This window comes from Ciconia boyciana, chromosome 9 (genome assembly GCF_034638445.1).
Source record: "Ciconia boyciana chromosome 9, ASM3463844v1, whole genome shotgun sequence".
Taxonomy (NCBI): Eukaryota; Metazoa; Chordata; class Aves; order Ciconiiformes; family Ciconiidae; genus Ciconia; species Ciconia boyciana.
This window is the reverse complement of record NC_132942.1, coordinates 177,504-196,736: the sequence shown is the minus strand read 5'-3', so window position 1 is coordinate 196,736 and position 19,233 is coordinate 177,504. Positions and strand designations below refer to the sequence as shown.

At 47.0% G+C, this 19,233-nt stretch overlaps 1 protein-coding gene across 1 annotated transcript; it reads left to right on the top strand.

Moving 5' to 3' along the window:
- The first annotated feature begins 7,456 nt into the window (after nucleotides 1-7,456).
- LOC140657050 (C-terminal-binding protein 2) lies at nucleotides 7,457-18,857 on the top strand. The gene is made up of 9 exons (XM_072873519.1): nucleotides 7,457-7,835; nucleotides 8,559-8,713; nucleotides 8,806-8,950; nucleotides 11,435-11,641; nucleotides 12,258-12,472; nucleotides 13,255-13,385; nucleotides 13,554-13,681; nucleotides 14,238-14,358; nucleotides 15,432-18,857. The coding sequence occupies exons 1-9, from the start codon at nucleotides 7,787-7,789 to the stop codon at nucleotides 15,601-15,603; spliced, it is 1,323 nt and encodes a 440-aa protein (XP_072729620.1). The 5' UTR covers nucleotides 7,457-7,786; the 3' UTR covers nucleotides 15,604-18,857.
- Nucleotides 18,858-19,233: the final 376 nt, after the last annotated feature.

Below are 19,233 nucleotides of genomic sequence, written 5' to 3'. Positions count from 1 at the left end.
CTCCTCCAGCACTTTCGGTAATGAATCACCGAATTTGCAGAGCCTCTTCGGCTGAACGGATTTCCTCTTACCTGGGATAGGCCTCGCTGCTGGCGCCCTTTTCCTCTGGTGTGAACACGATAAGCGTCGGTACGAGGGCATCCCTGGAGGATCCCGCTCAACGCGCAGGTTGGTGCTTAGAGCCTGTGCCTGCAGTATCTCTCCTGCTGTGCCTTAGTGCTGGCTGCTCCCTTCCCAGATCAGACGTTGAGAGGGATGAGGTCGTCCTGCAGAGGAGGCAGAAGCAGATTGACTGTGGAAAGAACACTGCGGGCTACCGGCTCTTCCTTCAGCAAGTCCCCAGGTGAGACAGTTCTGGATCTATTCACTTTCCTACAACCCTTCTGATTCTGGCTGGTTGCAGATATTACTGGGGAGAAGTACCCAAAATATCACTTGAAGCATCCCCTTTCCCTTTACATGAGCTAAAAGCCACTTCACTGGCCTTTCATATCCCCCTGGAAGGGGGAGAGGAGGAAGACTTGCTGCCAGATAAGAGGGTTTAAGAAGGTTTCTAGTCACTTATGAATGTTGTGCTTTGCTCTCAGGGCTGCTTGGCAGCCAGGGGTTCATCCTCGTACTCCAAACAAGTACAAGAAATATAGCTGCCGCTGTTGGGACATGCAGATCAAGCTGTTGAGATGAGCTCTGCATGCCTGAGACCCTTCTAACAGGTGTCCTGCTCAAGATGGACAAGGTCTTCTGGAAGACACTTCTGTCCATTGTCCTAGGTACCTATTCAGTCATATATAAGAAAGATGCCCTCTGAGGGAAGGGAGAATGGGGGAAGTGTAGTCCTGCTAATCTTAGACCTCTCCAAACCTGAGGATCCTCATCTGGGCTCTCACTTGACACTGGCTGTCACTGTTCTCGGGCAGCCCAAGCATGTTGACCAGACTTAGTGTGCATAGCAGGCATCTTGTGAGACTTGGCACTCCGTGGCACCTGAGGTCTCTTTAGAGGAGAAATTAAGACATCACCCCGATGCCTGCCAGCTCTTCTGAACACTACTTCCCTCTCTGCAGTGTTCAGCACCAATTCTGCCATCCTGCCAGCTGCTTTCTGAGGACTGGAGAAGAATGAAGTGCAGAGTCTCCTGTGCTTGTGCAGTCACCCATCTCTCTCCCATCGGTGCTGTGGGGACTGGAGTCTGACACGCTCTGGGACATGCAGATCTAGGCATCTGTTATCCTGATGTCCACCTAGCAGGTGTTCTCCTGCGGCGTAGAGAGAGGGGACCTGACCACGTTACGCCATTTCAGAGAAACAGCCCTGCTTGTGGTGGCATCAGGGAATTTGATGCTGTTTCTTGCCTGGACTGGTGGATGAGATGGCTGGCTGTTTGAAAGGCAGGGGCTGGCTGCTCTCTTGGGATGCACAGCAGCATGCTCTGGTGACTTGCAACCTCAAGGAACCCTGCCAGGAGGAGCCGTGGAGGGGCTCGTATGTCTGAGCCCTGCTAGCCAGCGACGCTGAGGTGGCCGGCAGCTGATGGTCCCGCACCTTCGGCGAGCTGCTCTTCGCTCTGGCTCCGCAGCTCGAGCTGGCGCCTCCGGGACCCCATCGTCGTGGCTCTCCCGGGACAACCGTGGGAGGGGTCATGGCCAGCGAAGGGGGATTCTGGGAGGCCGGGCGGCATGGGGGCTGTCTCAGTGCTGGGGCTGGCCAACGGCTGCTCTCCTCTGACCCTCGGTTAAGCCCAGCTGCAGTTTCCTCCTCTGCCTCCTGCCCATGTCCCGTCCTGAGGTGCCACGGTCCCCAGTCAGGAATGAAATGGCCGTTGACAACCAGAAAGTGAACACACTGGTTTACGGTTGTATCAGAGTTTTTCACTTATGGTAATGACTTGAAATGGTCTAATCTGTAAGCAGTTACAGTGGTTAGGTTACACAGAAATGCTCTGTGTTCCATCCAGTCGGAACAAGTCAGTCTTCGTGTTCTGACAGTGACCAAGAACTGGTGCCTGAGAAATCAAAAGAGATCCGATTGGAAGATTTTCCAGCAGCGATACTGATTTCCAGTGATCTGCCACTCAAGGATTTCCCAAGTTGGAGGTGTTTAGCAGTCCAGAGTGGGCTTTTCTTTTGTGAATGTGATAGATGGGCTGGGTGGTTTTGTTTGGTTTTTGAGCCTTGTAAACTTGTTGCATTCCTAGCGAGGAGTTCCACTGTTCAACTAATGGGGGAGGATAAGTATTCGCATGATACCTGTTTGGAACCTGCCAGTTCCATTCGGTACTCATACTCATTCTTCGTTCACTCTTTCCAGACAATTCAGGAGTCTATAGAACTCTGTCTACCCTTCCTCACCGTCTTTTCCAAACTTAATTAATTAACTGTCTTAGTCAATGTCACTACTTTTTGTCCAGAGCTGTTCCACAGCTTTCCTCATTCTCAGTGCCTTCTGTAGTGTTGTGAGTGTGCACATGCACTTACAGAAGGTGATTGGATAGCTTAACACCTATTCTTATGCTTGCTTTCTGCATCGTTGGCAAACTGACATTTGGGGGGACAGGGATGGGGGGAAGAATGGTTCTTCTGTCATCTTCTATCTGCTACAGGGCCTTCAGAGATTGGTGGAGGTAGCAAACCACTGCCCACTGACTTAACGGTCTTTGGGTCAGGATCTGTACTTGTAGAGAAATAGAGCTAGAGGGAACAGGTAGAGGTCCTCTGGTCTATCCGCCTCTCCCAAGGAAGACCAGAAGTTCTCCTGTTGTCAACCTGCGATATTCTCCCTGTGTAAAAACAACCATACTGGGTCAAACAAAAATCTCTCTAACCAATATGCTGTTTCTGAAAGCACCTGTAAAATAGTTTTCATTCTCAGCACTTTCCTTTATTGTTTGTTTAACATATGCTCTTATTTGAATTCTCCCTAGTTTATGTGCGCTCCTAACATCTCTGGATAGCTTATGTTTTAAGCATTGACTGTAGTTCATCCTTACAGACGATGTTCAGCAGTGGATGGCTTGGGAAGCACAAAAGACAGGGTATGTAATGATACTACCCTAAAATGCTGTCCAGCAGCTTGCCACTGAGTAGTATTAATTACGAAGATCTTTATAGTAGTTTAATCTAGGTCATGATTCCCTAGCTTGACTACAATATCACATGAAGCAGCTTCAGAAGGCTCACTGGAGTCAGGACAGGTGATCTTTGCTGCTTCTCCCTTATCTATAAGGGCTGTTAATTTGAAAGAAAATAGATTAATTCTTGACAAACTGTGTTGGAGATGAGTAGTAGTCTTACTGATGTTCACAAACAACTTACATGCACCAGATTATTATTTTTTAAATTACAGGCACAGATTATTATTTTTTTAAAATTACAGGCAAATTCATTGGTTTGTAATCCTTAGCCAGTCTTCTTCTCTCTTTCCTCTTAGGCAGGTTTTGGCCTCTTTCACGCTCCTGGTATCTGACTCACCCTTCATGAATCTGTCATTATTTCAACCAGTTCATGAAATATCCTGAGATATTTAAGGGTCATCAGACGCAGTGAGCCTGAAAATACTGCATTTTTCTAAGCATTTTCTACACTTTTGTTGTCTGTATCTTTGCCAAACATTCTTACCTTGTTATTGTTTAACTGCCCTAGTCACCAGTTCACAGTTCCCATTATCACCACGTTGCCTTTTGCTCACCAAACCCTGACACACAGCAGGAGAAAGGCACACAGGTTTGTCAAAACATTCAGTGGAATATCTGAATGGAATTTGGGAGCTATTGAAGAAAAGGGCCATGTTAAAGTAGATCAATTGTATGGCCTTCAGATGAGGTACCAGGAATGTTTGTATAATAAATGGCTTGAATTTGTTCTTCAATAAACTGTACAGCACTTGCATAGTGATGTTGCTTCCCCCGTGCTTGTCCTAATTTATGTAGTGGATTCTCAGGGTGAGTAACTTTTTCTCCCTTACCTGGACTGATCCTAAAGTTTACAGATTCTAGGATGTGGTACAGGATCCGTTCAGTTGATTATGATTTTCCTCTCCATTGGCTGGGAAGGATGGCAAAAGTAAGTCATGATTTTGAGGCTTTTAGAGAGGCAAAGCTGGATCTTGTGTTGAACCTGGCTGTAGCCAGCAAACATGTATGTTGTCTTACGTTGTGGTCAGGCACAGCAAGGGATGTGTCTCTTCTGATCAGACTACCAGAGACTGCATGGGGTTTCCAGGGAACACAGTAAATGGTAAGAGCTGCAAGGGAGGCAGGAGCAGACACTTTACTTGGTGCTGGCCATGCTGATTCTGTGGATTTACATTTTTGCATTTTCTTAATTTACTCTTGCTTGTGCTTCCTGTGCTTTTCTGAGGAAAGGTATGTGACCCGGGATCTGTGGAAGGTACAGTCATGACATGCAAAGATGGGTCCCTGGGCATTAGGGGATGATGTGGGAGGAGGATATAGAAAGGGCTATATTTTGCTATACTGTTTCTATAGGCAGAAGAAGTTGGAGTGGCAGTGCCCAGAGCAGAGGAGGAAAATGAATGATTGATATATATGATGTACTGGTGGTCATCCATGTTAATTTTCTTTCCTAGCTCCATCATGGAGGTCATGGGAGAGGGAAAAAGCTTGCTTGTTGGACAGGAGTTGGTTCACTGACTAGAAGACTACTTGTAGGCTAGGGGCTTGCTCTCCCATTGGAAGACTGACTTGAGCAAGTACTGAGTGGAGCAGAAATCTGCTCTTCCACAGGAGGCTATGGTGACAATCGGTGTGGCATGCTTTACTGCTTAGGGTTTTCGGAGCTGGCCATCGCTACTGTGTGGGTTGGTGCAAGGGTTTTGGTCCTTCTTGAGATGTGGTGACTCTGTTTCCCTCCATAGCCTTTCCCTGATTGCCCAGGTGTGGCCTGTGATGGCAGTTCCTCCAACTTGCAACTCTTAATTTGACTGGATGGACTTTACCTGTTGTACCACATCAGTCTCTTCCCACCCCCAACTCTTTTGTGGTGGTTTTTGTTGTTGTTTTGTTTTACTGGTTTAAATAGTTATCAGAAATGAGGTCAATACAAACGTGGAATGGATTTGATCAGAGGTCAGTTTGCAAAGTGTAAGTTTATGGAATAAGGAGAAATGCTCAGACTCTTTTCTGGCTCTAGGAAGCACAAGACTGAGACTTTCTTCTTGTTTCTTTTGTCTCAAGACTGTGTTTCACCATATGTCTAGTCTTAACTCTCCTTGTCCCACCTTGCGCAATTTTGGCTTTTCTGTGGCATCAAACTTAGCAGCTGGACTATTTGCTATGTGACAGTTCTTTAAGGTGGTTCCTGTTGTTCCACAGCACAGGCATGCATGTCCTATGCTCTCACCTCTGTCACCCATATCCAGAACTGCAGCTTGCCTGCATTTGTTCAGCTGAGGGTTTGGTGATGTAGGCAGGCAACCAAGACCATCAGCTTTTCAGCATGTTGCTGAAATAGGCTTCTTTAAGAACTGATGGTGCAGCAGCAAGCCCTTGTGAATTCTGGGAGCCGCGTAGTGACTGTGGCATCTGCTGCACTTCGGTTTGGGGCATTCAGACTTGGGTACACACTTACTCTGTGAAGTTCTTTGTGCTCAGTTTCTTTTCTGAGGAAAAAAGGGTAGCGAAGGAGGTGATCACATCTCCTCTTTCACCTCCAAACTCTAACTGGTGTGTATTAATGCTCTGCTAAGGGAAAAGCCAGTAAGTTTTGGATATCCAGAATGTAGGCTGGAGTGAGGAAGTCTTGTCCTATCTGTGTCCTCACTCACTTTGTCCCACCTCCTGAGGCTTGCTCCATTTGTGTAATGTCCTTTGCTGCCCCACCTATCTCACAGTGATCGCATCCTTTTTTGCTTGGTCAGAAGGAAACGGTCTCTGTTGAGGGCAATCTGTGCAAACAAGACAGATTCTGGAGCCCATGTCTAGAAATAACTAGCTCCAGCTCTTTGTGGGCATTGGGCAACAGTAGTAATGGAGGCTGTTGTGGGGGTAGTTGGTGAACTAGAAGATTAGCCTGCTTTGTGATACTGTGCAGCTCATTCATACACAAAGTGTGAGCAATTGCGGTGACTAGCTAAGGGAGTAGAACTGTGATGTCAGTCAGCACACACCTGGGGTCAAACCTTCCTCCAGTAAAGGCAGTCAGCGTGATGCACTCAGTGACCAGGTAAGTGCAGGATATTACTAGACGGGATGCAGAGATGCTGGAGAGGGTATTGTAGTGCTGATCCACTCACAGGACCCTGGGACAAGTGTGGGAGATATGACTGCAAAGGTGGCAAGACAGAAGCTGAGCTGTTTTAAATGGCTCCCTGTTTTGTCTCATGCAGAGGGAGCTTCCTGGGAAGACCTGAAGCCATACCCCAGGATCCACCTTCCAGGCAACGCAGGCTTTTGTAACCACCCTTCTTGGTCGACTCCTTGCAGCCAAGACACTGCTCTCTGAATGGCAAACTTGCATCTCGAACATCTGCTGAAGACTCTTTTACTTTGGAGAAGACTTCAGTTCTCCTTTCCAAGAGGCACTGCAGAGGCAGAGCAGAGCCAGGCCCAAAAAGCCTGTGCTTTCAGCTGTGGCTAGGCCTCCAGTGTCTCTCTTCTGCATACACAAGGCAGTGATGAACAGTCCCCCTTTCTTTAGCCTGGGCCTGTGCTGTGCATTCCCTGTTGTCAAGTTTCTGAGAACTGGAGACATGCTGGATCTTTACAGACTGCACTGCTGCTTCTCAGTGTTGCTTTTCATTCTTGCCCTTCCAAGAGAGTTCACGTGCCTCCATGCCAGAAGTGCCGAGATACCAGCGACCTCAAGGGGCACGCAAGAACACGTCACAGGCCTCCACTCAACTTACACAAGATGATCCACGTGAGGTGGTGGTGGAGGGCTGAAAGGGCAGAAGCAAACAGGGTAGTCTAGCTACACTTTCTGTCTTCTCAGGAAGGCACAAGAAGCCGTGTAGTTTCTCCCACTTCTGTGAGTGTTCGGGCTGCTTGTAAGGATCTTTGGGGTCGAAGACCACCGCGATCCATTTCCCTAGCAGCTGGGGCTCGGAGAGGCATCTCTCCGCAGCGGTAGTTCTCTCCTCGCCCAGCATTCGCGCACCCCCGAGGTCCCGGGAGGGCTGGCTGAGAGCCCCCCGCTGCTGAGCAGGCCTCGGCAGCCCCGACCGCGGGGCCGGATCAGGCCGCGCAGCCCCTCCCGGCGGGCGGCGCCGCGGAGGCCGCGCAGGTCCCGCCCGGCGCGGATGGGCGGGGCGGCCGCCGCGCTCGGCCCTGCTCCGCGCTCCCTCGCTGCCCGGCGGCCCTCGGGAGGAGGGCGGCTCCGCGGCCGGGCCCGCGGGCCGCGGCGCTGGTTCCCGGCCCACAGCCGCACGCCGCTCCCGCGGGGCCCGGACGGCCCGGAGCCGGCTATGGCCAAGGAGAACTAGGGCCCGGCGGCCCGCAGGACGGCCGGGAGGCTCCGGAGCGGCGGCAGCGGCGCCCGGCTCGCCCCTGCCCCGCCGTGCCGGCGGCGGCCGCTGGGCCTCGCTCGCTGCCGCACCGCAAAGGCTTGTGGGCCGGGCCGCGGCGGCGGGCGCGGGCCGGAAGCGGAAGCGAGCGGCGCCCCAGGCTGCGGCGCCTCTGTGGCGGCTGGGCCGCTCCGCGCGGGGCCGCGGCCCGGCCCTTCCGCTTCCTCCCGGGAGCCGGCGGCGGGCGCGTCTGCGCGGGCGGCGGGAGCCGGCGGCGGCGAGTGACGGCGCGTCCCTCCGCAGCGTGCGGGGCTGCGCGGCGCGGCCCATGGACCGGCACAAAGTGAAGCGGCAGCGGCTGGACCGGATCTGCGAAGGTGAGGCGGGGCGGGCGCCCCTCGGCATCGGCGGCGCCGCGCGTGGCCACGCCCGGCAGCGGCCCGGCGCCCGGGCGGTGGGGACCCGTGCCGGCCACGGCAGCGTGCGCTTGTGTGGCGGGGCCCCCGGCCCGGCCGCCGCGCTCCCTGTCGAGCTGAAGTGCCCGGCCGGCCGGCGGCGCGCAGACCTCCCGGCCGCTCGTCCGGGTCCTGGTGCCTGCGGGTGGGCTTCCGCCCGGCGCTTCTGCAGCACGCTGCCTGCGGCCCTGCTGCTGCGGGGCGTCGGTGCTTCGTCCTTCTAGAAGGGGTGGCTGCCAAGGGCTGTCGGAGGCCTCGCGGACGTACAGGGTCTTCTGCTGGCTTGAGGAGGAAATAGACTTAGTATCTTGGTATGCTGAGGTGGCAGAGGAGTAAGCCTGAAGTGGCTTTATAACTAGTTTCAGGAGCCCAGAGTAAGGTGGTGTGCTTCTGAGTAGACCGCCTCTGTTATCTCATTGTTGATTAAAAGAAAAAATACCCACATGTTTTATATAGTGGTAGCATTGGAGGTTTTTTCCTAGCTTCATTTCCCTGTGTTTCTTTGCTATTTATTTCTTTTGCTTTGACTAATCCCTTCCTAAATACAATAGAACTCTAACAGAACTAGTGGCTTATTGGGCTAGCAAATGAGGGTTCCGGAATTCTTGTCTTGCGTGTAATCACTCCTGCTGACTTTCTTAATAGGCATACGGCCTCCCATTGTGAATGGCCCAATGCCGGCACGGCCACTGGTTGCGCTCCTGGATGGACGAGATTGCACTGTGGAGATGCCCATCTTGAAGGATGTTGCTACGGTGGCATTCTGTGATGCTCAGTCAACTCAGGAAATCCATGAAAAGGTGGGCAAGAAAATGTGCAAGCATTCAGACATAGAGCTTTGCCTCTTAGAGTAACCAAAGCAGAGATTGATTTGGACTGGTTTTTGTTGTAGGTGCTGAATGAGGCAGTAGGAGCTCTGATGTATCACACCATTACCCTTTCTCGTCAGGATCTGGAGAAGTTCAAAGCCCTCAGGGTCATTGTGCGTATTGGCAGTGGCTATGACAATGTTGACATCAAATCCGCTGCAGAATTAGGTACGATGGCACCATTAGGGCTCTGTTGTGATCAGAACTGAATGTGAAGTTGAACACTGCACATGTTTTTCTGGTTTATAGCTGAGTGCATTTAAAACCTTTTATGTAAAAAGATTTGGAGCTGCTTAGTATCATGCATCTTTAGGAAGCTGACCAATGTCAGAGGTGGTAGGTGGCTTGAAAGAAAGATTCTCAGTTCCTAGATTGCTCTGCTGTAGGTGTCAGTGTCTTTGCTATTGTTTGGGATTCAGAAACCTGAATACAGTGTCTAGATAACTTTTGGTGAGGCAGCTTTGGGTTGTTTGTGGGGAAAGAATTGAGCAAACTCTGATGTCTGAAAGCAGCCTGCAAATGCTGATGCAGGATAAACTCACTGTAAATACTTGATTAGTGAGTTTTCCTGTTCATTTTTTATATGCAGGTAGGCTCTGATTCAAGACTTTATTACTGATCCCTTTAGAGCCCTAGGCATGTGAAGAGTCTCTGGATCAGGTGACAAAAAGCTGCTATTTATTAGACATATGGCAGTGAGACCATTGGACCTTGTAGTCTCCTAGGTGAGATGGATCATCTAAGTACCCTGCCCCTTCTTTTTTAGGTTTTTGTCAGTGGTTTGAAACCTTTCTTAATGTAATGCAGATCAGATTAAGCTTAAATAAAATGCAAGTATTTATATATAAATTTCCAATAGGCATTACAATTTCCAGATCTGTAAGAACAGATTAATTGCAAATAAATGAAGAGTGCATATTTGTCTAATGCTTGAATTAGGTCTAAAGAGTCTTCTCATCTGAATGATTCAACTGGATGGTCTCAAGAGTTCATGGCAAGGTCTTTGGCTCTCATCCAGCCATTACATTTTTGGGCTGAGTTTGGAACCTAAGCTACTCTTAGGCTTCCCTACTTAAAGTCACCATCCGTATCTTTGATTCATTCAGATTGAAAGCTGTCCCTTTCCCCCCCTCCACACTCATTAACCCAAGGAGAAACGCGTCAAAGTTCTTTCACCATCAGACTGCTGCTTGCCACTTTTGCTTTGGAGCCATAGTATGATGACCCTTATGCATGGCCAGATTTGCTTTTTCAAGGACAATTGACGATTATTCTCATGCTTAGCCAGGCCCTTTAATTCATTCTGAGGTAAGATACTGTTCCTTACGTGTTCTGAATCTTCAAATCAGACCAAAGGGCTGTTGTGTGTGTTTGCATTTTCTTACATTTAGGCATAATATTGCATGTAAGCACAAATTTGTGTCTAGCTGTGTAAGAGATGGATGTACGTGGCTTGTCTGAAGTTGAGTGAGATGGTAACCAATGAGATCAAAAGAAGTTAGGTTTCCCTATCTCCCCTCCTCATGTTCTCAGAGTCATCTGTGTGACATTATGGCACAACTGCAAAGGATTTGATAGACAAAAGGAGTCAGATATCTGGGATTGTGTGTGGCCACTGCTCTCTTAGTTCTCTTGAGAGAGCATGGCCTGAGTTTAGGCAAATGTCTCCTCTGTAATAGGCTTACAAGAGAGTGATGCATTGCTGAATTTTATGCGCCTTCAACCATTGCCTAGATTTTATTCCTAGTTTATAGATAGGTGGTGGACTTTTGAGGAGGAAGAGTTTCCTTGGTTTGGCAAGTGGCTGGGGTTACGTTTGGGAAGAAACCATTTTTTCATCTAGTTATGTTTATTTCTTGGCTGCTTTGTTGAATGAAGGATAGCAGCAGTGAAGTGGTATGTTACCAGGCGCCCCCCCCCACCCCCTTTTTTTTTTTTTTCCATAAACTGCTCAGGAAGGATCAGATTTTGCTACAGTGTTCCATCTTTCCCTTTCCTGACAGTAAATTGTGCTCTGGGCCTTTAACTCTGTTTGCATTAGTAATTTCTCTGATAGTTCTAGCCATAGGTTTTATGGTCCCTTGTGGTTGTAAGTTATTCTAGAGTGGGAGTGTTATGTGTTGTTATTTTTAAGTGTAACTTCAAATGGATTTAGAGAGGCTCCTGTGGCTTCTCTCTGCATTTAATGCATTAGTTACTTATTGTTGCTTCTAGGGAAGCTGGTGCTTGCAGTGAGCATCTGGACTGTGAGGCATGAAAGAGCTCAACCATCTGTCTTAATTCTTCTACAGTCTGCCAGTTAATCTGTCAGGAGTATCTCTGGAACGAGTGCATCTTTTTGGATGCAGAGCTTCTAAAACAGTCAGTTTCTTGCATCACTTGTATGACCCAGTTTTGTCATTTCAGCCTGGTTTTTTTTCTGGTGAGTGTGTCAATCAAAGGCATATTTATAAGGAAGGAATGGTATTTCCTTGGGGTTAAAAAGCTGGCTAGTCGCATCTATGTTGCTGTAGAATGAGCTTCTGAAATGAGCTGTTTCTTGGCAGTAGTTCTGGAGCACTGAATTATCTTTCAGCACTTATGCCTGAAGAGCTACATGTTGGTTTAGCGTTGTGATGCTAAAAATCTTATATGACCTCTATGGCTTTGTAGGCATTGCAGTTTGCAACATCCCTTCCTCCTCAGTAGAGGAGACTGCTGACTCCACCCTCTGCCACATCTTGAACCTCTATCGCCGTGTTACTTGGCTACATCAGGCCATGCGGGAAGGGAATCGAGCCTCGAGTGTAGAACAGATTCGAGAGGTGGCTGGAGGCGCTGTGCGTATCCGTGGGGAGACTTTGGGCATCATTGGACTAGGTAAGTGATGGGAATTGTTAGATCGAAAAGTGAACTGTGAAAGTTTTTGGGAACCTAAGAGTCACAGACTGGAAAAAAGTGATAATTTTCATTGTGAAACACACTGACTCACAAGGAATGCTAGTGCCCTATTCTGTGATGCTGGATATCTTCAAGAGTTGGGTGTATGTCATGGGATTGGGGATTTTTTTTTTTTGTATTCAAATGGCTAGAAGAATTGGAACATTCAGACAGCTCTTCTCGGTGACTGTTTCGGTGACTGTGTGCTAGGCTCTGTATCAGTAACAAAGCCACCTGAAAGCTACCAATTCCTTCTCCAAGTTCTTGTAATCAGATTATTACTGCCTCTGACTCAGGGTCCAGATTTGGTTTGAAAAACAGAGCTCCTTCTAGGCTAAGCTCTGGCTATTGCATGGGGAAGGACTAGAATTAGCCAAATGGGATCAGCACTGAATAGCCTCCTCTGGATCCCTGTGGCAATCCTAGGGGTTTCCAGGGCTGCAGTACCTTGGGCCCTGGCAGTAAACTCCAGTGTAGGCTCGCAGTCTACCCCAGTATCTTGTCTTTAAAGTTTGTTTTACCTTTCCTTGATGATTGTGGGTTTTCTTTTGTGAAGGCCGAGTTGGACAGGCAGTGGCTCTGCGAGCCAAGTCCTTTGGCTTCAACGTGATTTTCTATGATCCCTATCTGCCGGATGGAGTGGAGCGATCCTTGGGTTTACAACGAGTAGGAACCCTGCAGGATCTACTAATGCACAGCGATTGCATCACATTGCACTGCAGCCTGAATGAACATAACCATCACCTCATCAATGACTTCACTATTAAACAGGTGCAGCAGGAGCTTGATTTCCCCCACAGAGCACTGTGGAAATGAATGCAAACAGAAACTGCTGCTTTCACAGAGGCTGAGAGCGTGTGAATCCTGCTGCCTCTGTCGTGTGCCTCCTGCTGCCTTTGGAGGCTGGGAGCGTGTGGATCCGGGTGCCTGTGCTTTGTGCTGTATAGAATTTCATGTTAAGAGAAGAATAGGATTGCCTCTTTTTGCCAAATAATTTCATTTATAAAGAGTGTTTTAGGTGATTCAATAATTTCAAATTATCTTTAAAATGCATAATTGACTGTGTTGGTTAGAGTCCTATGTGATGTGGCTGGGACTGTGAAAGTTTCTTTACACAGCTCTGCCAAAGCCTCTCTGCCCAAGCCCACTGCAAAGTCAGTCTCGGGCTCTACTCCACTAGTCTATGAATGCTTTCCAGTGCTTTCATGAGGGACATCTGGATGTTGTAGTCCAGTTTTGTGTAGCTGGATACTTGATTCATGTCCTCTTTCTTTTTTAATGTAGTAGGATGAATATGGAGTGCAGAACTTGAGAGTTCCACTTTTGCCCTTGTTGTCTTGTGGTTTTGTTTGTTCATTTTTAAAGCAAATTTCTCAAGCATTGCTTGCAGGCATTTCCCCTGTGGTTAGCTTTGCAGTGAGAGCACTCCTAGTTCGTCCAGGCCTCATCTAATCACTGCAGGCTCCTGCTCATTTCCAGTAGACTTCCCAAGATTCACTTAGCTTCCATGAAAAGTCTCATTCTCAACCCACTTAATGTTTTTCTTCTTCCAGATGCGCCAGGGCTGCTTCTTAGTGAACACAGCCCGGGGAGGGCTGGTAGATGAGAAAGCCTTAGCGCAAGCCTTGAAAGAGGGGAGAATCAGAGGAACAGCATTGGACGTGCATGAGTCTGAGCCTTTCAGGTAACGTTGCACCTGCATGCCTGCTGCTATCCTGTGACTCACCTATGCTGGATGATTCTTTCAGTTTTTTGTTATTTGAGTTACAGTGATACCTGAGAGGACAGATGGCATTACCACATCTGGAGAGAAACCACTTTTTTTTTTTTTTCCCCCTCCCTCCCCCCACAGCTTTGCTCAGGGGCCCTTAAAAGATGCACCCAATGTGATCTGCACCCCTCACACTGCCTGGTACAGTGAGCAGGCTTCCATTGAATCCAGAGAAGATGCAGCTAAAGAGATCCGCAGAGCTATTACAGGTAATGAGGAAGACTGTGTGCTCTGCAGCTGCTGCTGAATTAGTATTCTTTTGTTAGTTCACTGCAAGGATCATGCTGATTGTTCTGAAAACTTACACTCAGTAACTGGTTTCTGGAACTGGAGTGTAAGTTGAGAACTGTCTCTTTGCCTTCTGAGAATCTTGTAACTAATGCTGGAGAGGCACTTTCCCTCCCTGGGAAAGCCTTGTACCTAGTACGTCTTCCAAATGCTTTGCAATAATTCCTTTGACAGTTATACTGTACCCCTTTTTTCTGGAGTAGTACATATTGTCTCTTGGGGAAGGTGAGGCTTGGCAATTGTAGTTTGTGGCCAATAATTTCCACAAGATCACAAAAGTGGGAAGGAAGGATCAGTTTCTTGTCTTCTCCAGGGACCAGTTGTTCAGAGGAGAGTCTCCCCTGCCCAGTGTTATCCTGTGGAGGTAGAGGAAAAAGATGTTGTGCATTTCCTTTCTACTTGCCTTTGTAAATGCTTCAGCGAACGAGTCCCTCCTACTTGTGTCCTGGTTTTTTGTCATTCTTGGCGCTCTTGCAGGTCACATACCTGATGCTTTGAGGAACTGTGTTAATAAGGAATACTTGCTGTTAGCAGCTCAGTGGTCCAGTATTGATCCTGCAACTGTCCACCCAGAACTCAACGGAGCTGCAGCTTACAGGTGAGATATGTAGGTTGTCCAAGTTACTGCTTCCAAGCATATCTTCCTACTGAAGTAGGCCAACATCCCTCTCTGGCTTTTGAGAACTGCTTCTACCTGCAAGCAGGTATGTTTCTGTTCCTATATACTCTGTATATGAGCTCTTTCCAGAAACTTAACAGCAGCACTTCTGAAGCTGTACTAAGATTTAACATTTACTTGGTCATATCTAGTTCCAGCTGCATACTCATTAATTTTTCCAAATCCTTGCAAGACCTGCCCAAGAGATACCTTAATATAAGAAAGCCTGCTATGTGCCTGAAAAGAGGTCTGGATCCTAACATTTAGAAGTTGTGCATATCAATAGGGCTGTATAAACAAAGTACAGTTCTTATCTGTAGCCCAAATATGGACTCTTAAAGAGACATTGTCCAGTGGATTTGGGCAGTGGCCTAAATAGGGTGTATGTCAGCTTATTTGTCTGTTACTGACCTGCCAAGTGATTGTGGGCAGGTTGCTTCCCTTCTGTCTTTCTCCCATCTGCAAAGTAGCAAATATATTCTCTTCCCCTGTCTGAGAGATCTACAGAGGTTCGGATATATTTATGGGGAAGGCACAGGGAGGCAGAATGGAAGTAATGGAAGAGTAGCAATTTATGAGTATCGCTCTCTTATTTTTCATCTTGCATCTAGCTGTTTTATTAGTTCAGCTCCTTACTTTTTCTCTCTTAGAGCCCAGTCGAGGATAACTGGCAGCTTGCACTCCTCCTGCTGATGGGGAGGAAATTTCCAGCCCTTCAGGGTACCTTCATACAGTGCCTCACACTGTTTTGCACTGGAGATAAACTTTGTACCTGTTTTCCAAATGCTTAGTATGTGACCTGGGACTATCTCTGCCTGCCTGAGAACAGGTGTCATTTGGTATTAGCATATAACTGCTACTCTTCAGCTCTGGAGACTTTTCCTGTGTTCTATCTCGGAGCATTTCTGTTAGGAGGAGGGATTTGTATTCAGCAGGTGCCTGAGGGCATGGCTCCTTTCCCCTCACATAACTCTGTTGGACAAGCTTGTAATTTCTGTTTCTGTTGGTTTCAGGTTTCCTCCCGGAGTAGTGGGAGTAGCCACCCCTGGGCTACCAGAACCGCCGGTAGTGGAAGGGATTGTAGCTCATGGGATCCCTTCTGTTTCTCACTCTGCACCGCGTACCCCTTCCCCAGGAGACACGAGCAAACTGGATGCAGACAGAGAGATTCCTGCTGACCAATAGCAGCAGCTTTCTCTCCTCTCCTCTGGCAGCAGAAAAAAGTAGGAGGGTGTCTCCTCCTAGGACCTTCTTTAACACCCTACAGAGACTGTTTCCTGTTCGTACAGGACAGGAGAATGCATTTCATTACCGGCAAACTTTAGCTCTTGCCTTTATTTTGTAACCCTTTAGTTTTAATCTCTCAATGAATCTTTCTCCTTCTCTGGGGCAGGGCAGCAGTGACCTTGCCTCCCCTTGGAAATACTTGGTTTAACCAATGATTTTTCCCATATGTCTGCCTCGGTTATCTGTGACGGGGAACTGTCCTTGTGCACTTGCAAATAGAAATGGAGCTGCCTGATCAGGGATGGCCCTCAGTGTTCCTAACACCAGACGTCAGTGCACACTTTTCAGTTGTGACTTGTAGCTTAAATTTAATTTGGCTGAACCTCTTTAAGTGTAGCCGTGGGGAATATTAGAAAAATATTAGTGAACTGGAGAAGTTGTGACTATTGTCTTTATTATGCCCTTAGTAGAATGCAGCCTAGGCTCAGCTCTGTGTGTTACTTCGCTTGTTTTAATTAAGGTTTCCTGTAAGAACAGATGTAGCGCAGGCATTGCTAGTTCTTGACCATACAAAGTTATGTCTATGCAGTACTAGGCCTGAAGTTAAAAGTAACAGTCTCAAAGCCAGCCTTGTAAATAACTTGGAAGGGATTAAAATGTCATCGAATGTGTTCTGGTAGCCACTGTGTTTGTGAGGCTTCAGAATAGTTCACCCTGGAGTCTATGTAACTTGGAGAAAGCAAGAGAATGCAGAAATGGGAAAACTTGCACTGGGAGACAGCAAGTAGCAATAACTTGCAGCTGCAGTTGCTGGTTCCTCACACACATGTACCCCACAGTCTAATGGTGGTGTTTATCCACAAAGTATCTATCGTGTTAGAATTCTAAGCTTTGTGCTACAGATTTTTTTTTTTTTTGGCATAACTGCATCAACTAGAAGTAACATACCAGTGCTAGTGACACTTATCTCTGTGCTGATGGAGAAGGTAGCTTTTAACAGTTGACCAAATTACTCTACTTTAGCTCTGCTAGCATATATTACATCTCCAATAGTGGGCAGGGCAAGACAGTGGGGTTTTTTTACATGAATAAACTTTGTGATACTAAAGGAGAAAGAACACTCTTAGCTTGTCACCTGAAGCCAAGGCAGGATTGTTGCTTTCAAGTCTTTTCCCATTTCCCAAATGATTGAATATGAATTGCTTCTTCGAGGGGCATGGAGTCTTCAGCAAAACAGGTTCCACAGGAGAAGATTTTCCCTAATTCCCAAATCTTCCTTTAATTTCATCTTGTTACACTTTAGTTACAGCCTTTCCATGCACAAGATTCCTGATTGATTTGTTCATGTTGTGTGGGTATATTAAAGTAGGTGCTATATGGGAGGCATACCCTGCGTGTGGGTTTGTCTGCCTCCCTTGATTCTTCCCTCTGTTGTCTGTCTGTGACTGGAAGCTGAACAGCTGGGAACACACCTTGAGGTGAGGACAAAATCCTCTGTTTAGGCTGTTTACAGTTTGCGAAGCTGATGAAAGCTTTTGCAGTCAGTAAGTTTTCAGATTTTTTTCCTAGTTTTAAATTTTTCTCCAATACTGCCTTCATATAATGACTTACTACTGATGATACAGTGAAGTGATTAATTCCTTTCTCCTCCACACACCCCCCCCCCCCCCGCCCCAGCATTTCAAGAAAGGAAAATAGCCAAGAAGTAAACTTCAGCTGTTCTCTTACAGATTTACACTTGACTGTTTAGCATTAGTGAGATGATATTAGTTCTCTAGTGCTGAGTGTCTGTTGTAATAAGGTATTTGTCTCGGTGAAGGTTCTTGGCTTCTGTGTTTTCATGGATGATGCTGATTCTACTTAAAATTCATATACCTCCTTGGCTGCTCAGGTTTAGCAGATCAGACTGGGGCTGGTGGTAGGCACAAGTTACAGGAGAACTTTTCTGAGCAAAAGCCTAGAGCTCAGAAGCACTTTGCAGCTGTACCTAAAATAACCAGCAGCACTGAGTTCTCTAATCTCTAGGAAATCTAAATCTTACAAGCTACTAGCTCAGAAAGCTGTTCTTCTGACAGGCAGATGGGGAAAAGTTTTCAGGGACTGAGAGCTAATCTTCTGTCTGTTACCACATTAGGGAAGCAGTCTGTCAATAACTACTCTTTCCTTATTTGCTGATGAAAATTCCTGCCCTGCTTAGAGGTTCAGATCTGAGATTATTTTGTGGTAAGGGGCTTCTAGCTATGAGCTCTGTGAGTACAGAGGATCAGAGTACATTGACCTTGTCTCTTCTAGAGCACAATGCAAGATAGATTTATTTTTTAAAAAGACGCAGCAATTTTTTTTTCTTCTTGACTGCAAGTATCTGTATAGAGCAGTCAAATAACTGAGCAGAGGAAGAGTGTAAAGATCTCATTTGGGGGACACTTGAGTTTCTCAATTCTTATTTTTGGTGCCTAGATATACTGGTGACTAGTAAGCATAGGAATTAAATAACACATGTCATAAGAAATACTTCCAGTTATTGGGTACTGAGGAGTTGAAGCTGACAGCATTGATAGTGGCTCTGTTCTATCCAACACTGTGTAGGCTTGTGATTGGGTATGAAGGCAATTTTCCCCTTGATTAAAGCCACAGCAGAAAATGTTGAGGTAAAAATGACCAGAACCCTTATTATAACCTCAAAGGACTCTCTTTGTGCTTATAGGATTACTCTGCTTGTATGCCATTTGTACCTCTGCTTATAGACTGAACCTATTATCACCAGATGAAGGCTGTTCTGAACAGATAGCTCAAAGAAAAATTTACCAGTACTGAAGTACCCTGTGGTCTTCTCCATCCCCTGAGTGCCAAGTCCTTTGTTAGCACTCTCTCCTGTGCGATACGCTGCTTTGCAGCTCCCCCTCCCAAGCTTAGTGCAGTATACAGAAGTGGAAGGATATATATATTTTTTTTTTTAAAATGCCTTCCTTCAGAACTAGCGCAGAGCTTTAATCCCAAAGAACAGAAGTCTCCCAGGGTGAGGCAGGAGTGCCCTAGCTGCACTAATCTGCTTACAGGAGGTGCTCACACTGTCCCAAGGTACATTCTGTTTGTCAGGGTCACTGCTGCTGACCAGCTTTTTTATAGAGGACTCAGAGTTTCAGAAATATATTTTTGTAGACAATGACTAAACTGTGAAACATTGAAATAAAGCATGTAAACAAAAACTTACAGCACTGTCCTCTGTACAGATGTTTTTCTCACTTCAGTTCTCTCCTGACTCATTAGAAAATGTTTGATTACTTCTTGGATGTATTTTAATAAAGTTCTCCAAAGAACATGGCTGCTGTCTATGGAAGGGGTAACCTTAGATCAATATTGAAGGGGAGGGTTGAAAACCTGTACAGGTAAGTGTCTGCATCAGTCCCGCTTTCCTCAAATTAGGTCACTTGGATCTTCCACACAATCACTCCCTGCATCAGCCACTCTGGGAAATTATTTTCTTTGGATTCTGTAGCACTCTATCAATCAAGGCTGTGAAAGTGGCAGACTGGAGAAGAAGCCATCTTCAATGGTTAAGGGACAGCTTTGGATGTAGCCTGGTGTTTA

What these genes read in the sequence shown, in the direction of transcription:
- LOC140657050 (XM_072873519.1), top strand. Translation starts at nt 7,787, where the DNA reads ATGGACCGGCACAAAGTGAAGCGGCAGCGGCTGGACCGGATCTGCGAA. An exon ending in CTCAGGAAATCCATGAAAAG is followed by an intron (nt 8,714 to 8,805) that starts GTGGGCAAGAAA and finishes TTTTTGTTGTAG; the next exon opens with GTGCTGAATGAGGCAGTAGG. An exon ending in CATGAGTCTGAGCCTTTCAG is followed by an intron (nt 13,386 to 13,553) that starts GTAACGTTGCAC and finishes CTCCCCCCACAG; the next exon opens with CTTTGCTCAGGGGCCCTTAA.